The 18,081-nt window shown below is 41.7% G+C and overlaps 1 protein-coding gene across 2 annotated transcripts in view; it reads left to right on the top strand.

The window, feature by feature from the left end:
- LOC126251906 (protein SCAI) overlaps positions 1 to 18,081 on the top strand; it is a 97,364-nt gene that overhangs the window by 38,035 nt on the left and 41,248 nt on the right. For both annotated transcript variants that reach the window (XM_049952644.1, XM_049952636.1), the window contains exon 10: positions 17,363 to 17,449. In XM_049952644.1, coding sequence (XP_049808601.1) covers positions 17,363 to 17,449 — 87 coding nt within the window. The remainder of the gene's footprint in view (positions 1 to 17,362; positions 17,450 to 18,081) is intronic.

The following is an 18,081-nucleotide window of genomic DNA, read 5'->3' as shown; positions in this document are numbered from 1 at the left end:
TTGTCCATCCGAGTTTTGTGATCACTTTTATGGTTTTTTGACTGACATGTGGCCGTGCATTGTCGTGCAACAGCAAAACATCCTGCTTTTGCCGATGTGGTTGAACACGACTCAGTCGAGCTTGAAGTTTCTTCAGTGTCATCACATATGCATCAGAATTTATGGTGGTTCCACTCGGTGTGATGTCCACAAGCAAGAGTCCTTCGGAATGGAAAAACACCATAGCCATAACTTTTCCAGCAGAAGGTGTGGTTTTGAATTTTTTTTTCCTTGGGTGAATTTGCATGATGCCACTCCATTGATTGCCTCTTCATCTCTGGTGAAAAATGATGGAGCCATGTTTCATCACCTGTCACAACTCTTCCAAGAAATTCATCTCCACCATTATCGTATTGTTCCAAAAGTTCACTGCATACAGTTTTTCTTGTTTCTTTGTGAGCCACTGTCAACATCCTGGAAACCCTCCTGGCACAAACTTTTTTTAATGCCAACACTTTTAAGTATTCTGCAAACACTTCCTTCCCCTATCCCAGCAATTCGTTCACTGTGATGCGTCTGTCAGCAGTCACCAATTCGTTAACTCTCTGCACATTGTCTGGAGTGTGTGCAGTATGAGGTCTACCGCTGCAATGACAATCCTTAATATTGCTGTGCCTGCTTTCATCACGTAACCTGCTTGCCCACCGACTAACTGTATTGCGATTGACAGCAGCATCTCCATACACATTTTTCAACCTCTTGTGGATGTTTGCCACTGTCTCATTTTCACAGCACAGGAATTCTATGACAGCACGTTGCTTCTGACGAACGTCAAGTGCAGCAGCCATCTTGAAGACATGCTGTGATGGTGCCACTCACAGGAACAGGTTGAACTAAGTTTGAAAACAAGCAAGAAGGATGTATCTACACACTGTAAAACTTTCACACATGCAGAATGAAAACTGTATTTTTACAAAAATAGTGTGCATTTTGTAATAACACGGTTCACGTTTTCCGTCGCACTTCACTTAGCGTAGACCGGGAAATGTGTCCTAGGCATGCCCGATGTGAACTGAGTGGGCACAGCCCATGCTGCCTGAGTTGTTGTTGTTGTTGTTGTTGTTCCGCCGGCAGAGGTCGCGGCCGAATTCTCGCGTGCCCTCTGGTGGACGGGACTCTACTTGCGGCAACTACCGTCCGTGACGCGCCATGCCAATGTGCGCCTCCCGCGATCTTTCTGGTGGCTACTGCACTCCTCCTCCTTTGGGGGGTGAAGCCACTGTGATCCACTGCATCGGAAGGTGGAGCGTCGGGCAGGAGCAATGACCTCCACGTCCATCGGAAGGCTGGAGTCGAGGGGATCTGCCAACCCTCAAGCTGGAAACTTCGAATATGGCTGGAAGTGACCCACATGAAGAGGCCCCTGTCGTCCCACCACCAGAGCCCGGGACAGAATGGGAGACAAGCCGTCGAACTCCGGATCCTGGTCCACCTCGGGAGGGGCAAGACCCAGTGGCGGGGATGATGGGGAAGGGACGACCACAGGTGAACCAGCCTCCTGAGAAACCGGGCCTGCGAGGGGGGCCGGCTCTCGCTGGGGCATCTCCAACGATGGCGATGCTGGTGCTGGAGCTACTGGAGGCTGCCAAGGCTGAGAACCATCGCAGTGCGGCGGAGTCACAGCGGGGAGGGGCGGTAACGTCCCCTGAGAAACCAACACGGGTGCCAGCAATGGGGAAGCCAGTGCCTGAGGGGTCCGAGGGTGGGTGCCCAAACGTGGACGTAGCTGATTTTGGTGACGACGTACCTCCCGGTCCCCCACCTGCAAGGTATAGAGCCGGCGGCCATTTCGGCGCAGGACCACCGCCGATATCCAACATGGATTGCGACCAAACCCACGTGCCCAGACCGACATACCCGATGGAAAGCCAGGTACTCCGTTCTGCGAAGACTGGCGAGGACCAGGCCAGAGGAGGTGCAGCAGAGCCGTAGGTTGGCGCCCGTGGAGGAGCTGTGCGGGGCTGTGTTCTCCCATTGGTGTGGTCCGGTATGCCATCAGGAAAAACGTCAATGCCTCCTCCGCAGGAAATTTGTGCACATACTTTTTCATCTGCGTCTTAAATGTGCGCACCATGTGCTCGGCTTCCGCATTCGATTGTGGATGAAAGGGGGAGAGCAAACGTGCCGAATACCGAAGTGCCTACAAAATTCCTGGAAGGTCTGCGAAATAAACTGAGGTCCATTGTCCGAGACCAGTGTGACTGGCAGACCTTCCACAGAAAAGATTTTTGCTAGTGCCTGGATTGCAACTTCTTAAGTGGTTGAGGAGCAGTGAACCACATATGGGAACTGGGAATAAGCATCAATGACAATGAGCCAAAAGCCGTCGAGAAACGGGCCCGCAAAATTGATGTGAACACGTTCCCATGCCTGGGTTGCAGGCGGCCATGAAGAGAACGCTGACCTGGGAGATGCCTGTTGGCTCGCACACTGGGAACAGGCGGCCACCAACTGCTCAATTTCTCTGTCAATACTGGGCCAGTACACATGTCTGCGAGCCAAGGTTTTAGTACGGGAAACTCCCAAGTGGCCCTCATGTAATAACGTGAGGACTTCCCTTCGCAAACTTGCAGGAACAACCACGCGAGGAGCTGTATCATCGGTAGCCAGAAGGAGAACTCCTTCCAAGACGGAGAGGCGGTCTCGTAGAACAAAATAATTACGAAGAGGGTCCGAGGCCCGGCCTGGAGGTCGGGATGACCACCCCTGCTGAATGAGGCGAACTAGGAGAACCAGGTCAGCTGCCGTTTCCCTGGCGACTCTAGAACTAGTGTTCGGGAAGCCATCAACTGCTTGGCGGGACGCCACATCCAAATGAAAACACATAATCTCCTCTCGATCGAATTTAGGATCCGGGCCTACTGGAAGATGGGAAAGAGCGTCGGCGTTGGCATGCTGTCCGGTAGGGCGAAATTGAATGTCACAATGGTACTTAGAGAGGAACAAGGCCCAGCGCTGTAGTCTGTGGGCCGCCCTATCCGGAATCTGAGAGGCGGGGCCAAATAACGATATTAACAGCTTATGGTCAGTGATTAACTGAAACTTTGTGCCATACAAGAAAGGGTGAAACTTGGTAACAGCGTAGACAATGGCCAAAGCCTCTTTTTCCACCTGGGAGTAATGGGCCTGCGCGGGTCTAAGAGTTTTAGACGCAAACGCCAGTGGCTGCTCGGAACCATCCGCATTGCGATGGGCCAGGACCGCCCCCACTCCATACTGCGAAGCATCTGTAGCCAGGACCAACGGCTTATGGGGGTCAAAAGTAGCCAGACAAGGCGCTGACGTGAGGAGGCCCTTCACGAGGTGAACGCTCGATCGCATGCAGGCGACCAATCAAAAGGAACACCCTTGTGCAGAAGGCAGTACAGGGGGCTGGCTATGGTGGAAGCCCTGGGAATGAACCGGTGGTAATAGGCAATCTTGCCTAAAAAAGCTTGTAACTCCTTCAGCAAAGTGGGCCGAGGAAGGTCGACGATACCTTGGACCAAACTTCCTAGCGGCTGGACGCCGTGCCGAGAAATGGTGTAGCCCACATACTCAATGGACGGTTGGAAGAAGTTTGACTTACGCAGGATGCAACGCAAGCCCACAGACCTGAATTTGAGAAAGAGGGTGCGAAGGTTGTGCAAGTGTTCCTTCGTGCTGCAGCCTGTGACAATTATGTCGTCCAGGTAATTAATACAATGAGGGATTGTCGACGTGATGTGCTCAAGATAACGCTGGAATATCGCTGGGGCACTGGATATTCCGAAGGCCAACCGCTGGTATTGGTAAAGGCCAAACGGGGTGTTGACGACTGCCAGCCGTTTGGAGTCCTCATGAAGTGGTATCTGTTGATAAGCCTCCAAAAGATCGATTTTCGAAAAATATTGGCCTCCCGCCACGGCGGAGAACAATTCATCAGCACGAGGCAAAGGATAGGTGTCCACCACCAATTGGGAATTAATGGTGGCCTTGAAATCGCCACAAAGACGTAATTTTCCCGAGGGTTTCCTGACAATAACGAGGGGTGAAGCCCACTCACTAGAAGAACGACCCCTAGGGCTGTCATCCGGTCTAGCTCTTCTTTTACCTGAGGCCGGAGAGCCAAGGGGATCTGCCTCACGTGTAGAAAACGCGGGCAAGCCGATGCCTTCAATGTTAAGTGAGCATCAAAGTCTGAAACACGCCCCAGGCCCTCCTCAAAGATGTCCGGAAAGTCAGAGATCAAAGATTCCAATGATTGATAGGGAACGTCTTGCGGAGACCAATTGTATGGTGTCAGCGATAGAAAAACCGAAAGCTTGAAAGGTATCCAAGCCAAAAAGGTTAGCGGAGGTCGCATCACTGGCAACGATAAAAGTAATAGGCCGAGTGACCGATTTATAAGTCATGTCGGTAGTGAATTTACCCAATTGGGGAATGAACTGTTTACCATAACCGCGTAGAAGCCGGTAAACTGGCGTCAACAGGGGCGACCCAATGTCAGAGTAAGTTTGTGCATTCAACAAAGAAACTGCCGCGCCAGTATCTACTTGCAGTTGTAGTCGGCACGACCGAACCGACACCTCGATAAAGAGTTTGTGTGCCGATGCGTCGGGAGCCTGACCCGATGAAACTTCCTGAATGTCAACATCCATGTCCTCTGTGCCTGCTTCCTTCGATTCTTTTGAGGCTGAGCTGCAAACTTTATCAATGTGTCCTTTTTTATTACATTTGCGACAAACGGCCCAACGCTGGGAGCACTCTGACCGATCGTGATGTATATAGCACGATGCGCAGGATGGTAACGGGCCGGCGGCCGGAACTCTGTTTACGCGCTGTGCGGGAGTGGCCGTAATGGCCGGATTGTACCGCTCGCACGTCGTCCACCCCGGACGCAGTGGACGTGGCCGCGCCACGCTGAACCACCGCGACGTCGCACCACACTTCCAACTGTTGACCTGCGGCGTGAGAGACTTCATACGATTGAGCAATGGACAGTACTTCCTCAAGGGAAGGGTCTTCTAACTGCAGGGCCCGTTGCCGGACCTTCCTATCAGGGGCCGAATGAACAATGACATCGCGCACCATAACGTGGGCATACGACTCTCGCGACTGCTCCGTGACAAAATGACACTTGCGACAGACTGTGCAGGGTAGCGGCCCATGCCCGGTAAGACTGATGGGGCTGTGTCTTGCATTGATAGAACTCGACCCTAGCTGCCACAACATGTGTGCGGCGGCGATAATAGGAAGACAGCAATGAACACAATGCGCCAAAAGACAAGGACGAGGGTTCCTGCAACGGCGCTAGCTGCCGCAAAACTTGATACAGCGAGGGAGATATCCAAGACAAGAAAAGAGCGTGACATACCTCCGCATCGGCAACATGAAACGCCTGGAAATGCTGCCGAAGACGATGTTCATATGCGTCCCAATACTCCGCCGTCTCGTCATACGGAGGAAAGGGAGGAGGGAACGGCGCTGGAGCAGACTGCGTGGAGAGCAACGCCGGAAGCACTTGTTTCATGGTTGCCATGAGCTCCATCTGCTGCTCAACCAAAACCCGCACTAAATCCTCCATGCCATGGATAAGCTGCGAAACCGGGACGACGACGCAACACGCGGAAGAACGACCCTACTCGTCGCCAAGTGTGTAATAACACGGTTCACGTTTTCCATTGCACTTCACTTAGCGTAGACCGGGAAATGTGTCCTAGGCATGCCCGATGTGAACTGAGTGGGCACGGCCCATGCTGCCTGAGTTGTTGTTGTTGTTGTTGTTGTTGTTCCGCCGGCAGAGGTCGCGGCTGAATTCTCACATGCCCTCTGGTGGACAGAACTCTACTGGCGACAACTACCGCCCGTGACACACCGTGCCGATGTGTGTCTCCCATGATCTTTCTGGTGGCTACTGCACATTTCTTTTGGAGTGACCCTCGTACTTGTGCTTCAAATGTAATTTTCACAATATTTCTTCTAATTTGATAGACTCTTCCTCTCCTTCCTTTCACTGTTTTCATAGTACCAACTTCTGCACAAGCACATACAACATCCCTGACTTTTTCATTTGTATTCCTGTTACTGTTTGTTCTTTTTTCGCATGTTATATAGCAACCAATTTCTATTCTCTACGGACTTTAGTTGTATATGAAGCTTCAGTTCCATGAGAAGTAATGAGAAGTATGATTGAAAAGTAACAAAAAGAGAAATAGTACAGGATAAGAGTAATTTAGTAGAGGACAAGAAGTGGCCAGCTCCAGCCTAGACGGAGGAAGTGTAGAATTAATAAGAAAATGGTGAGTTTAGTGGATACAAGAAGCTGGGATGTGTGAAAGTCATGTGGATGTTTGCTGACTAAAATATATATTGAAAATTGTTACCAGAGTTCAAAGAAAGAAAATTTGTGTGGGAATTTAGTTAGTAATAGGTTGACCAAGCATAATACCTTGGTGAATATATACTTACAGAATATTTTCAATCTCCTTACTATTGAATATACTGAAAATTGGTCGCCCTGTATTTTTCTGGCCTCTGTGTATCTTTTTCATGACTCAGTCCTTACTCTTGTTAGACAACAGCTGATGATGCACAGCATAACTCCCCACTGAATGGTCGTTTGCTCTTCATCTTTTATATTCTCATATTGGACGCCAGTTGCTCCCATAACAGGACCTCAAATAACATACTTATTTTTCTCTTACATTATATTCACTTGTATGCCTCATAGATTACATATAGAGCAATCAAGTAGAAAGACGAGAAGTATTAGGAGGGCCAGAGGTTTCATTGCAATTTGTGTGATATAGCTTTCCAGGATTCTGCCTCAGCTGGTAAGTATAGTATTTCATCTTATCTGTGTAGCTGTTGATTGTTTTGTTTCCAGCTTTCTTTAGAGTAAGTAGTAGTTAGTAAAAAATTCAGAGCATCACTTAGTTGCCTTATAAATATATTGCATTAAGCTCGTAAAGCCTATTTTAGTGAACTGCACATAGTTTTACATGCCAGATACTTACTGTAATTTTTGCATGTTTAAGTGTAAAGAAGTGTATCATTTGTTTCTTGTGTTTTTTAAATCACATTTGTTGCTTTTTTTATCATTTCCGTCTTTTCTTTTTTTTATATTTTTCCCAGTGGCTGTGTAGTTCTGAAACGTGAACCAGTAGATTCCCAACCAATGGCAGTTGAGAAGTTCCCTTAGCACTGCAGTTTGAATAATGTGTTAATAAAGAAGAGAATGACATGCAAACACTGTTTTGTAAGTTTTCGTTACACATTAATGTGCACACACACATTAATTTTTATCTCAGGTAGAAATTAAATATTGTGATTGTAACTACGGAAGTATCATGCTTGACTCTCTAGTTATTTTACACAAGCTTGTTATTGCACTTCTAACATTACCTGGAGCTTTAGAGTTACAAGCTGCCTTCATCATCTCATGTGATACTACCTTAAATAGAAATAAGCTGTATAATAACCTTTGTTTCTTAGTGTGTTTCAGTTTTGTTTATTACTTTAAACACAGTGCATTTATTTTTTACAAAGTAAAGGATTAAAAACACCCATTTGTTATCAGAAAGACTTGGACCATATCTCCTTTTAACTATAGGTATTTTCAACAGGACATTTAACCCCTGTAGACGTTATTAGAGTTTTCTGTTGGTCTGTCCATAATCTACTTTGTTAACTCAGCAAAAATGCTTAGTAGAGCCACATGTGCCAAGCTTCCCTTTGAAGCCATCAAGTAACAATTTTATGGTGTTGTTAAAACTATTTTTAGGTCTTCGTTTCGAGCGGATGAAGTCAGCACGAAAAGGGGCCTCCTGTCGGGTGTTTCTTCTGATCTTGTGTCAACAGAAATGCACAAAATATATTGAAATCATAATTTTATGATCCCAATTAATAGAACAGCCTTAAATTGGCTTGTCAGAGTTTTTATTTCAAGGATATAAATTGTACATTGCTGGTGACAGCAAAGCAAAAAGAATAACTAATTCCCTTATCGTCTCAGTATGTTTGGCGTACAGCATCATGAGAATTTTACTGTTCGTCATCCACATGTGTGATAGGACTGTGTATTCAGTGCAGCTTGACACAGCAGTTATGCCTCAGTTGCTGCTGGGAAAACCAATTATTCTTCATATTTTACTGTCCCTGGCAATATCATTAATCTGAATATCAACCAGAGTAATTTGAAATTACTCAATCAATTAGGCACATAAAATTATAATTTAGACTTTTACATAATGAGAACCAAAATTGCATTTTGTGTTGGCACTGAGTATCGTATGAAATACACCATGAGAAAGCCACATGGCTGCCCCCCGCCCCCCTCATCCTACCCGCAACTGCCCAAACACAAGAAGACTTTCATTGAAAATTATAAACTACATTGCTCTAAAAGACATCCTTAGGCAAGATTGTTGTAAATTAAGATTATTATTATTATTATTATTATTATTATTATTATTATTATACCTATTTAAGTAAATCTTCAGTGCGTGGTTTTTGTATTGTTACATTTCAGTAACTGTTCAGTAGCCCCAAAGTAACTGAATGACTGAACTTTAAATATGTATATGATGCAACACCTTAAATGTACTACCCAATAGACTGACATTAATGCATAATAATGTTTGATAGTGACGTATGAAATACAGCAATTTCCAGGGTATTCTTCAGCTTCAGTTTTCCAACCAACAGTAGCAACTTCTTACACAGCTACAAACACCATACATATCTCCAACCATTGTGTTATTGTGCAGATGCTAGAAATGTTCAGTTTTCCAACATATTTAACACTTTCGCTTTAGTGTTAGAAAACAAGCTCAGGCAGAGTAAAATAAATCAGCAGTGCCAAATTCCAGGGCAAACTCAAATTGTTCATATAAGAAGCTAACTTGAGTGATTAAGTCAGTTTCCAAAATTCCACCAATCTTGTAAAAGCACCTTGGAGCTGTCCTATGAATTTGTGTCTTTCAAAGTTCGCGCCCGCACGCATACGCACGCGCACACGCGCGCACACACACACACACACACACACACACACACACACACACACAGTCTGTCCATGGAGCAGGTAAAAATGAGAAAAGTGTTATGAGTGCTTCAGTGTGCATTCATAATGCATTGTGAAAGTGATAAAATACTACCAGGGCACAGTAGTGTCAGAATGTGGTGAATAGTCCCACACTAGCTATTTATTCATTTTATGTCCTTGAACTTGTTAAAGGTGAGTCAATTGGGTGGTTCAGCAGATTTGTATACGATTCCAAGCTGAATATCTAAAATCCAATTGACAATGATGAAATGAGACTGGCTGCTTGGCATTGCAAAATATTGTTGGGGGGGGCTATCACTGGGGGTAGAAAATGTGCAATATACATTTACCAAACAAATTTGTAGATCTTATGAGCAGAGCTGTAAACTGCAGGAACCACACCTAATAGCTTGGTGCATGCTGCACAAACGTTGAATCAGATATGTATGCCACAGTGCTTAAACTCTTTTTTAAGGATTCCACGATCTTATGACTGGGATTTCATGGTCTTATGACCTAACTTCATGCAAGGTTTCCCTTACATAGTACATGAAAAATCGTGTTTTCGTGCCTCCAATACTTCATAATTATCATCCCTTTTAGGTGACGATGTCTCTATGGCAGATCGTGTTTTAAGTTTTATTCGAGCAAGTGGCTTTTATAGGTCCCTCTAATTTTATTGCATCACCCTCTTTTGTACTGTATATTTTACTTAGTTTTGTGTTGTAATTCGACTCCACCCTAATCTTTTAGGCTGAAGGTTTTAACGTGTTGCAGAGTGGCTGGCTCATCCTATTATTTTCGTGATCAGCCAGCCACAGTCCTCTGCTGTACAGTTTTAATTCCTTCTGCCTTTCTTCTCTATGTTGTTTTTGTTGCTGTGCTCTGTTTTCCGTGTTGTCTTACCATTGACCTTGGGGCTTTTCTCCCCCGGAATTTTTATTTTAGTGCTTCACCTGACTGGTGGATAGTTTCACTGTTCTCTATGTTTTTATGAAACAAGGGACCGATGACCTTTGCAGATTGGTCCCTTTAATCTTTAAACCAACCAACCAACTTCATAATTACATACAGCTAAAATTAAGGCTCATGAGTGCCACCCCTGTTATGAGCCATGCAAGTGATGTTTGTTGCATCACTACCGGCAGCCATACTGAGCACTTGTAAGGTACATTTAAAAGTTGGGCAGACTTTTTATATTCATTGACATTTTTTTTTCCTTCCTGTCTCTCATTATTGCCTTGGGGCTATATAAGGAACCCCAGAGGTACATTTCAGTGATGTTCTACATTAAAAAGTACCACATTGCTTTATTCTGAAGGCTCATTTTGAATTTTTGAATGATATTCTCTGGTTTGGTTTGCATGCAGTCCATCGAAGCTAATTCTACATTGTAACAAGAGTGGTTTCCAAACCATGTACATGGTGGTGTAAATTAAGGTCCAAGGTATTGTACGTATTGATGAAAAACTTTGGATTTCCTCATGATGCCCCATAGTTTAAAAATAGAAACAGTACATAGATTAATCGCATAGCATAATGTTTTAAAGTTCAGTCCTCCCATGCAAAAGGTTGTGAGTTTGAACATTGTTAGGTTGGTTGAAATCTTTTGTTTTTAAATAGTTATCGAAATAACTGTGAGCATTATTTTTATTCAATTAATTGGTTTAAATGCAATTTTTTTTCTTTGTCATATCATTTTAATTATCGTATTAACATTTTCATCTGCTCTCTTTTTCTTTCTCTCATTCTTTTGCACTTTGAATCTTTGTTCATACGATTTTAGTTATTATTATTATTATTATTATTATTATTATTATCATCATTATATGTATGAACATTGATTTAATTTCTTCTGAATGAAAAAGAATGACTCAGAGTCAAAATAAGGCCAAATAAGACAGTTAATACAATTAAAATGACTTGATGAAGAAATAGAAATAAAAAATATGTTGGAACCAATTAATTGAATAAAAATAATGATTAAATTCATTTCAATAAAGATTTAAAATTAAATATTTCAAAGCACCTGAAAGGTTTGAACCCACAACCTTTTGCGCGTGAACACTGTACTGTAACCATTGCGCTATGCAACTAGTCAGTGTATTACTACTATTTTTAAAGCTGTAGTGGGTCACATGGAATTCTGTCATAAGAAAGTGTGTCTGTTACAGGAAGACACCAAATACAGGATTCTTAAATGGCATCCCATGTCAACACTTAGCAGGAAGACAGAGGTGCCACTAAATAACTCTGTCATCCCGGGTGGACTTTAGAATAATTTATGCCGAAGAGCACCTAAGCCACCCAGATATTATGATCTCACAAAAATATGAGTACACAAAGGTGGCGTGCCTCTGAGACCAGTCATCAGTATATTATCTCTCCTGTATACAGGCTGACAAACCTTTTAACTTAATTATTGTCACCTATAGTTACCCACTATAAATACCATGTTAAGAACTCATAAGTGTTTGCAGCTATCATAAAACAGGTGAGGATAGGCACCAGGAAACTTATCGCCAGCCTTGACATGGTCTCCCTTTTTACAAAGGTGCTAGTAGAAATTATGTTAAAACTATTGGCTCCTCAGTTCTTCCTTGAAATTTTAAAATTATTTTGACATGCCTTTACAACCACCTATTTTTGGTACATTGGAAATTATTATTAATTGTCTGAGGTAACTGCCATCAAAAAACAAGCATTAGACAGTCTCCACCCTCAATCTATCCTGCTTCTTCAAATATGTTCACAATGTGTTCTTGATGTGGCCACATGGCATTGAGGTACTACAGCAATTCATTGACCGTATGAATGGTATACATATAAACATTAGATTTACCATGGAGATTGAGGGGGCAAGAACTTGCTAGATATGTTGGTTGAAAGGAAACCAGATGAACTTGGTAATTTTGTGTATTGAAAGCTTCCATCATCAGGCTCAGAGAAAGCTATACTGAACACTCTAATACACAGGCCAGGACTCAGGACAATTTTGAACAAGGAGCACCACAGCTCCAAGAGTAATCAACTGTAAATAGTGTTCAGAAGGAACGAGCGTTTGGTCTGCGATATTAGGTCAATGGTATTGAGGAAACCAAGATGCTATGGTGTTCAGCCAAACCAGGAGGACCAACACGTAGTGTGGCTTCCATTCTGTGATGCAACAAAAAGTAAGACAGGTAGATTCCTAAACAGTCAAGGAATAAGACCAGTCATCTGGCCAACCAGAAAAATTAAAGAAATGTTGCAACATTTTTAAGATTATCTTGGTCTGGAGTTCTAGGGATTTATAATATTCCTTGTAAGCATAGCAGTAGTTTAAAATGGACAGTCTATAAAGATATCATCTTAAATAGAGGCATTTTTAAAAATTGGTGGTGTTCTAGCATAACCTGTTACATAAATACAAGATTTTATTTGAAAATTGAGAATTCTGGCTCAGGTAGAATGGAGACTGTGTTATTAGGGACAAAGTGGAAATTAGACTCTGTGATAACAACTTTAATAGAAACACTGGCTGTGCGCAAGGCAGTGTGTGGAATAGTGCTGCACTTGATAAAGAAAGATCATACAGGAAGACTTCTCCTAGCTTACCGCCTGATGTGAGTGATGACGCTGCAAGTAATGCTGGTCATTAAGCACCAATGTAGTCTATGGATTTAGAAGACACCAGCTCAGCATGTGCCAGCTCTGTGACATAATCCAGCTGATCGAATGCTGTTCTGTGTGCATAAAAATGGCAGTCTCACTAGTTTCACAACTGTCAGATAGCACCTTACATGATGATGGAGGCGGTCAATGAAAGCTTGGGATTTTATCCAAATTTGATATGGCTAGTTAAATGAAAACTTTCTCTTCAGTGTTTGATGTTCATTAAGATCTTTTATGAGCATTATATTGACAGAAATTTAATGAAAAGTAGTGGAGATGCACCTTTATGTTATCAATCCCTGAAAGATGAATAATTTCTTTCTCATTGGAAATGTAACATGTACAGTTGCATATTTCTGACCATTGATACGGTATAGAGGTGAAATGACAATATGAGTTCTCCTTAGAGAACTGCAGCATCAAAGTTCTAGCAATTGAGCATCAAATTCAAGTAGGCTTTTCATTACCACTGATCTTGGAATGGTCATAGATGATAATTAAATGCAGAGAGGCTGTAGAAAATGATGGAGTAATGTGTCTCCAAAATTACAGACAAATCCATGGATAATGAGGATTTACTATGTTATCTTTCTAAAATGTATGTTGTAATAAACCACTGCCTAAGAAAGAAGGAAGGAGTGCCCAGAGTTGCTAAAATAAAATTGAAATGTGTACATATTTTTTGACAGCAGCAGTTCCAAGAGAATGCTTGACAGGAACTTCTATCCTGCAGAAAATGTAGTTAAATAATTATGTTGTTATTAATTTTTCCTCTCTATAGAAATCCATCATACATCCTATGAAATGTTGAAGCAGCTGTGCAATGGAAAAGCTTTGCATTAAATTATTCAATGGTGAAATGGTTTACAGGGCTCACCCTCAAAACACATTCCCACACAATAGATGCTGTTACTTGGACATGATGGAATGAGGATTGAGGTCCGTTAGGAAATTCAGCAATTGTACAGGCGTATGATGGTGTCCCTCTTACTCATTATTGTAATCAGAAGTGTGTTTCGTCATTGAAAAAGCAAAATTGGATACATCAATTCAGTTTGGACTCTGCATGTCTTTCCCAGTCACCAACACCAAAGAAAAGCCATGTTAATCTGTTGGAAGGGAAGGCACTTGTTAACCACAGATTAGATTAGATTAGATTTACTTTCATTCCAATTGATCTGTAGTGAGGAGGTCCTCCAGGATGTGGAACATGTCAGAAAAACAACAATACATGACAAATATTTACAACTAAAACAAATAAGCTAATGTACCATTCCACAGGTCCCAAGTGGAATGATCGTCATTTTTTAATTAACACTAAGAGTCATTTTACAAATACTAATGCACTGAATTTAAAATAAAAAAGTTTTTTATTTATTTATAAGGTAATACAACTATTGTAATACTTATTGCTATTCTAGAAAAGAAAGAAAGAGAAACAAACTTGGTGGATGACCTTTTCACAAAGACAGGGAAGAAAAACTTGTGTAGCCTGAAAGATTTTGGTTCCTTAGTAAATCTTTCAGTCTACATCAGTGTGTGTGCTGTTTTGAAAGAGGAATAGAACCTGGCCTTCGGTGGGCAGTTCTTATACTGAGAGTCATTCAGACACAATTGATGACATGCCTCACAACTTCAGTTTTGCTAGCACCCCTCTTTCAAGATGTGAAAGTGGAGAGAGGTACTGGCAGAAATGAAGTTGTGAGACAGATCTGGATAGCTGAGTTAGTATGAACATTGCCCACAAAAGGCAAGGTTCCAGGTCAAGTCCTACTGTAGCACTCAGCTTAAACACTTTAAGGTCTGGTACTTAGTACGACATTCTAGCACACAAGGCTGTTGTTTTTTGTCGTTTTTCAAAAAATCATAATTCGAGAACGGTTACAGATAAATCATTGCAGTTTTTTTGTGTTTTACCACTGTACTTTAAACTTTAAAATGAAGTAACAGATTGTAGTTACCAACTTCACTTAAATTTACACTGTTACAAGTTTTTTAGCTGAAAAAAGGTAAATAAAGTTTTGTAGTAGGATTTATTGTAAGCAGAAAGAATATTACACTTGTTTATGTTTTGTAAAAACAAACTGAAAGGTATTTATAAAGAAAATCACAGTACGCATCTATATTGCATTACTATTTTTTGTAAATCATTTCTATATGTAATTGGCTTTCGTGTGACATAGTTCAAAGCATTCTGTCATGCAGAAAACAACAACACACATTGGACAGTAGTATGTCATTTCTTTCCTTTTTCTCTTTCCAGTTTCTTTTTTAGCCTTGTCACCACACGTTTTACATGATCTGCACGTCCTCGCTTTGTTGTCAGTTGGAGGAATTTTTCTTCCAAAATGTCACCCAGTTAGTCTGTCGCATACAGTCGAAGGGTTCTGTCCTACTTGTTCCTCCCCTGTCATCATGGCCAGTTATTACACAACACTGGCCAAAATTGTTTACTTTTATACAGTCTATATTTTATTCGTGATCTGCTGGGCGTGTTTCCTGTTGAGATGTCATGCCAATATCCTTCTGAAGCTCTTATTCTGTAAATAAAGAAGTCATATGCACAACTGTATAAACTGTATTATTGTTAGAAGTCTAAAATATGTTACAGGAAATATACATAACAAAAGTATACAAGCCGCCTACTTTTTCGTACATATTACAACATTTCACAAAATCGAAATTTCAGTAAATATGTTATAATTTACCTGCAATATTTCTGTCATCTTCAGAATTGTCACAAAATTCTTCTTCAGACCCCGAATCATTGAATAAAACCTCCAAAATTTCTTCATCTGTATTGCGACATCTTGCCGGCACTGCTGTCGCGTGGATATGTCAAAAGCTAAAGACACGAACATTTCTCTTGTGGATTTTTCTCATAACTAAAACATCAAGCTGCATGATGAAGCACACGAACTGTGAGTGTAGCCCTTTCACTGCAGTGTAGCTCGTCGCTTGTCGGCAACGCATACTGCAGGGACTGCAAGCATAGCTCGCAGCTAGACCGCAAAGTGTTAATCTAACAGAAAGTATCAGAATATGATTTCTTTACAGAATATAAGGCTATGCTTTGAGGCATGAAAATTGTACCTTAAAGCTTTTATAATTAAGTACCGAACTTTGCACAGTTAAAATCTTCAGCGGAAGGTTTGATAAACAATTTTTTACCATATGGTGAGCAAACTACAGTGCTGAAGCTAGTGAGTGAATGTACAACTTTGGAGCATGTAGGTGTTGACATAGTTTTCAAATTAAATATTCTTGATGAAAGTGGTAGGTTATATATAAAGTGAAAGTTCAGAGACAAATGTTGACATTCTTATGGAAGAATTCAAACTAATTTCTGCACATTCCTTTTCACTAAGTGGCAGATTTGTGCAGGTTCTTTTCTGGAAATAAATATTTAAAACACACTATCAGCCATCACAGTGAAAGGGAATACAGTGTGTTACAGTGATGAAAATAAATTTTTGTTACATTAACAGTAATTCGAGGTTTGAAACAGTATCCAAAAATTAGGAAAGATGGCCAAGCAGCTGTAGCTGATTGATACGTAAAAATATGCAACAACAGAGAGCTTTAAAATTACTGCTCTTTTTCTGATTTAGGTATGCGCATGCATGCGCGCAGGCACTCCTGCCCACACACACACACACACACACACACACGCACACACACACAAAAACCAGACAGACACCCAAAAAGTGACACTGTAACACTACCTAATCACTCAAAGTGTTCTCCCTCCCAACAAATGCAATATTGTAGTGCTCCTCCATTTTGTGTATATCTTCTTTTTTGTACTTTTTATGCTACTGTTTCTAAGAGCCACCTGTCCCTCTTTCAGCATGTCTTTCATTGTGTCCTCACCCACGTTTTGCCATGTACATCTTTTGCCCTTCTGGTTAACTCAGTATCTTCCTCTCCACCCAATTCTGTTAGTCTGCCCAATCGCTCACAATTAGTCGGCTTTACTGAAGTCGATTTTTGTTTGTTTGTGTGTGTGTGTGTGTGGGGGGGGGGGGGGGGCGCAATCAATCAGCTGTAGATGGTGTTGTCTCTCCTCATTTTTGTTAATTAAAAAAAGTTGTTTATTACTGCCTTGTGTATAAAGCAGCTTAACCAGTCTGAATTTTCAGTGGTATTGAATTCACAATTTGTGGGTTAACTTACAGGTATAGGCTGTATCAAAAAATATAAAAAGGAAGAGGCAGCTTAAGTTCTGTGTTAAGCTAGTTTTTGTTTATGAATATATTTAAATGGTTCTTTATGACATAGTGTAAATTGCAAAATTTCATTCAATTTGTCATTTGTTTCCAATTTTTAAACTTAAAAATTTGATGTACATTGCTACACCTCAACAACTTCTTTTCACTCGTTGTAGCTCTGCCACTCTTTTCTTGTTACAGTAACAGATTTGGACAGAACAATTACTGGAGTGAATGTTAATGAGATGAGATGACTGTGGTATTGTTACCACGTAATGTGGGTGTGTCTCTTAAAGGATAGGATTGGTCTTCTTAGTTTACACTAATTGCACGTTTACACACCAGTTAATATACTGATAAACTTTATTACATGCCATCATTTTTCTATTATGAGTTGCCCGTTAAGGATGTTTCGTAGTTCACTTCAGGTCATTTAGAAATGTTGTTTTTCCAGGGTTTAAAGAGCTACCACCAAATGGAGCACTGCTGCTGTACATTTCTGCAGATGGATGCTTCTCATCAGTTAAACATCCAGAGGACAGTAAGTAATAATATAACTATTCTGAGTGATTGTGCTATCTGATGAAGAGTATCTGGACATCTATTAGTGGACATTAATGTAAGGATATCCACCATCTTTATGACGGCTTGAACTCTACTGAGGATTCTTTCAATGAGGTGTCTGCCTGTAAAGGAATAGCAGGCCATTTTTCCTCAATGGCCAAAACCAAAGAAGGTAGTGATGATGTTAGAAGTTGAGGTCTGGAGAGAAGTTGATGCTCCAACTCATCCTAAAGCTGCCATTGGCTTCAGATTGGGACTCTGGGCAGGCCATTTAATTGCAGGAATGTTATTGTCCACAAACCATTGCCTCACAGATGCTGCTTTATGACGGGATGCACTGCCATATGATAAAAATAATCATCATCGCCAAACTGTTCCTCTACTGTATGCATTAGACAGTGCTGTGAAATGTGCTCATACCATTCCCTATTTAGGGTTTTCTTAAGCTCAATAAGAGAGCCACACCGTAAGGGCAAAAACAGCTGTATAGTGTAAAATTACCTCCTCTGTACTTCATGACATATGCAGTTGGATAGAAAGTTTTCTAACAGAGTGCAGTATGTCATCCTGAACAGAGAGACTTCAACAGAAACCATCGTAACATCAGGT

The sequence above is a fragment of the Schistocerca nitens genome, chromosome 1 (assembly GCF_023898315.1).
Source record: "Schistocerca nitens isolate TAMUIC-IGC-003100 chromosome 1, iqSchNite1.1, whole genome shotgun sequence".
NCBI classification, from domain to species: domain Eukaryota; kingdom Metazoa; phylum Arthropoda; class Insecta; order Orthoptera; family Acrididae; genus Schistocerca; species Schistocerca nitens.
This window is presented reverse-complemented; position numbering and strand designations above follow the sequence as displayed.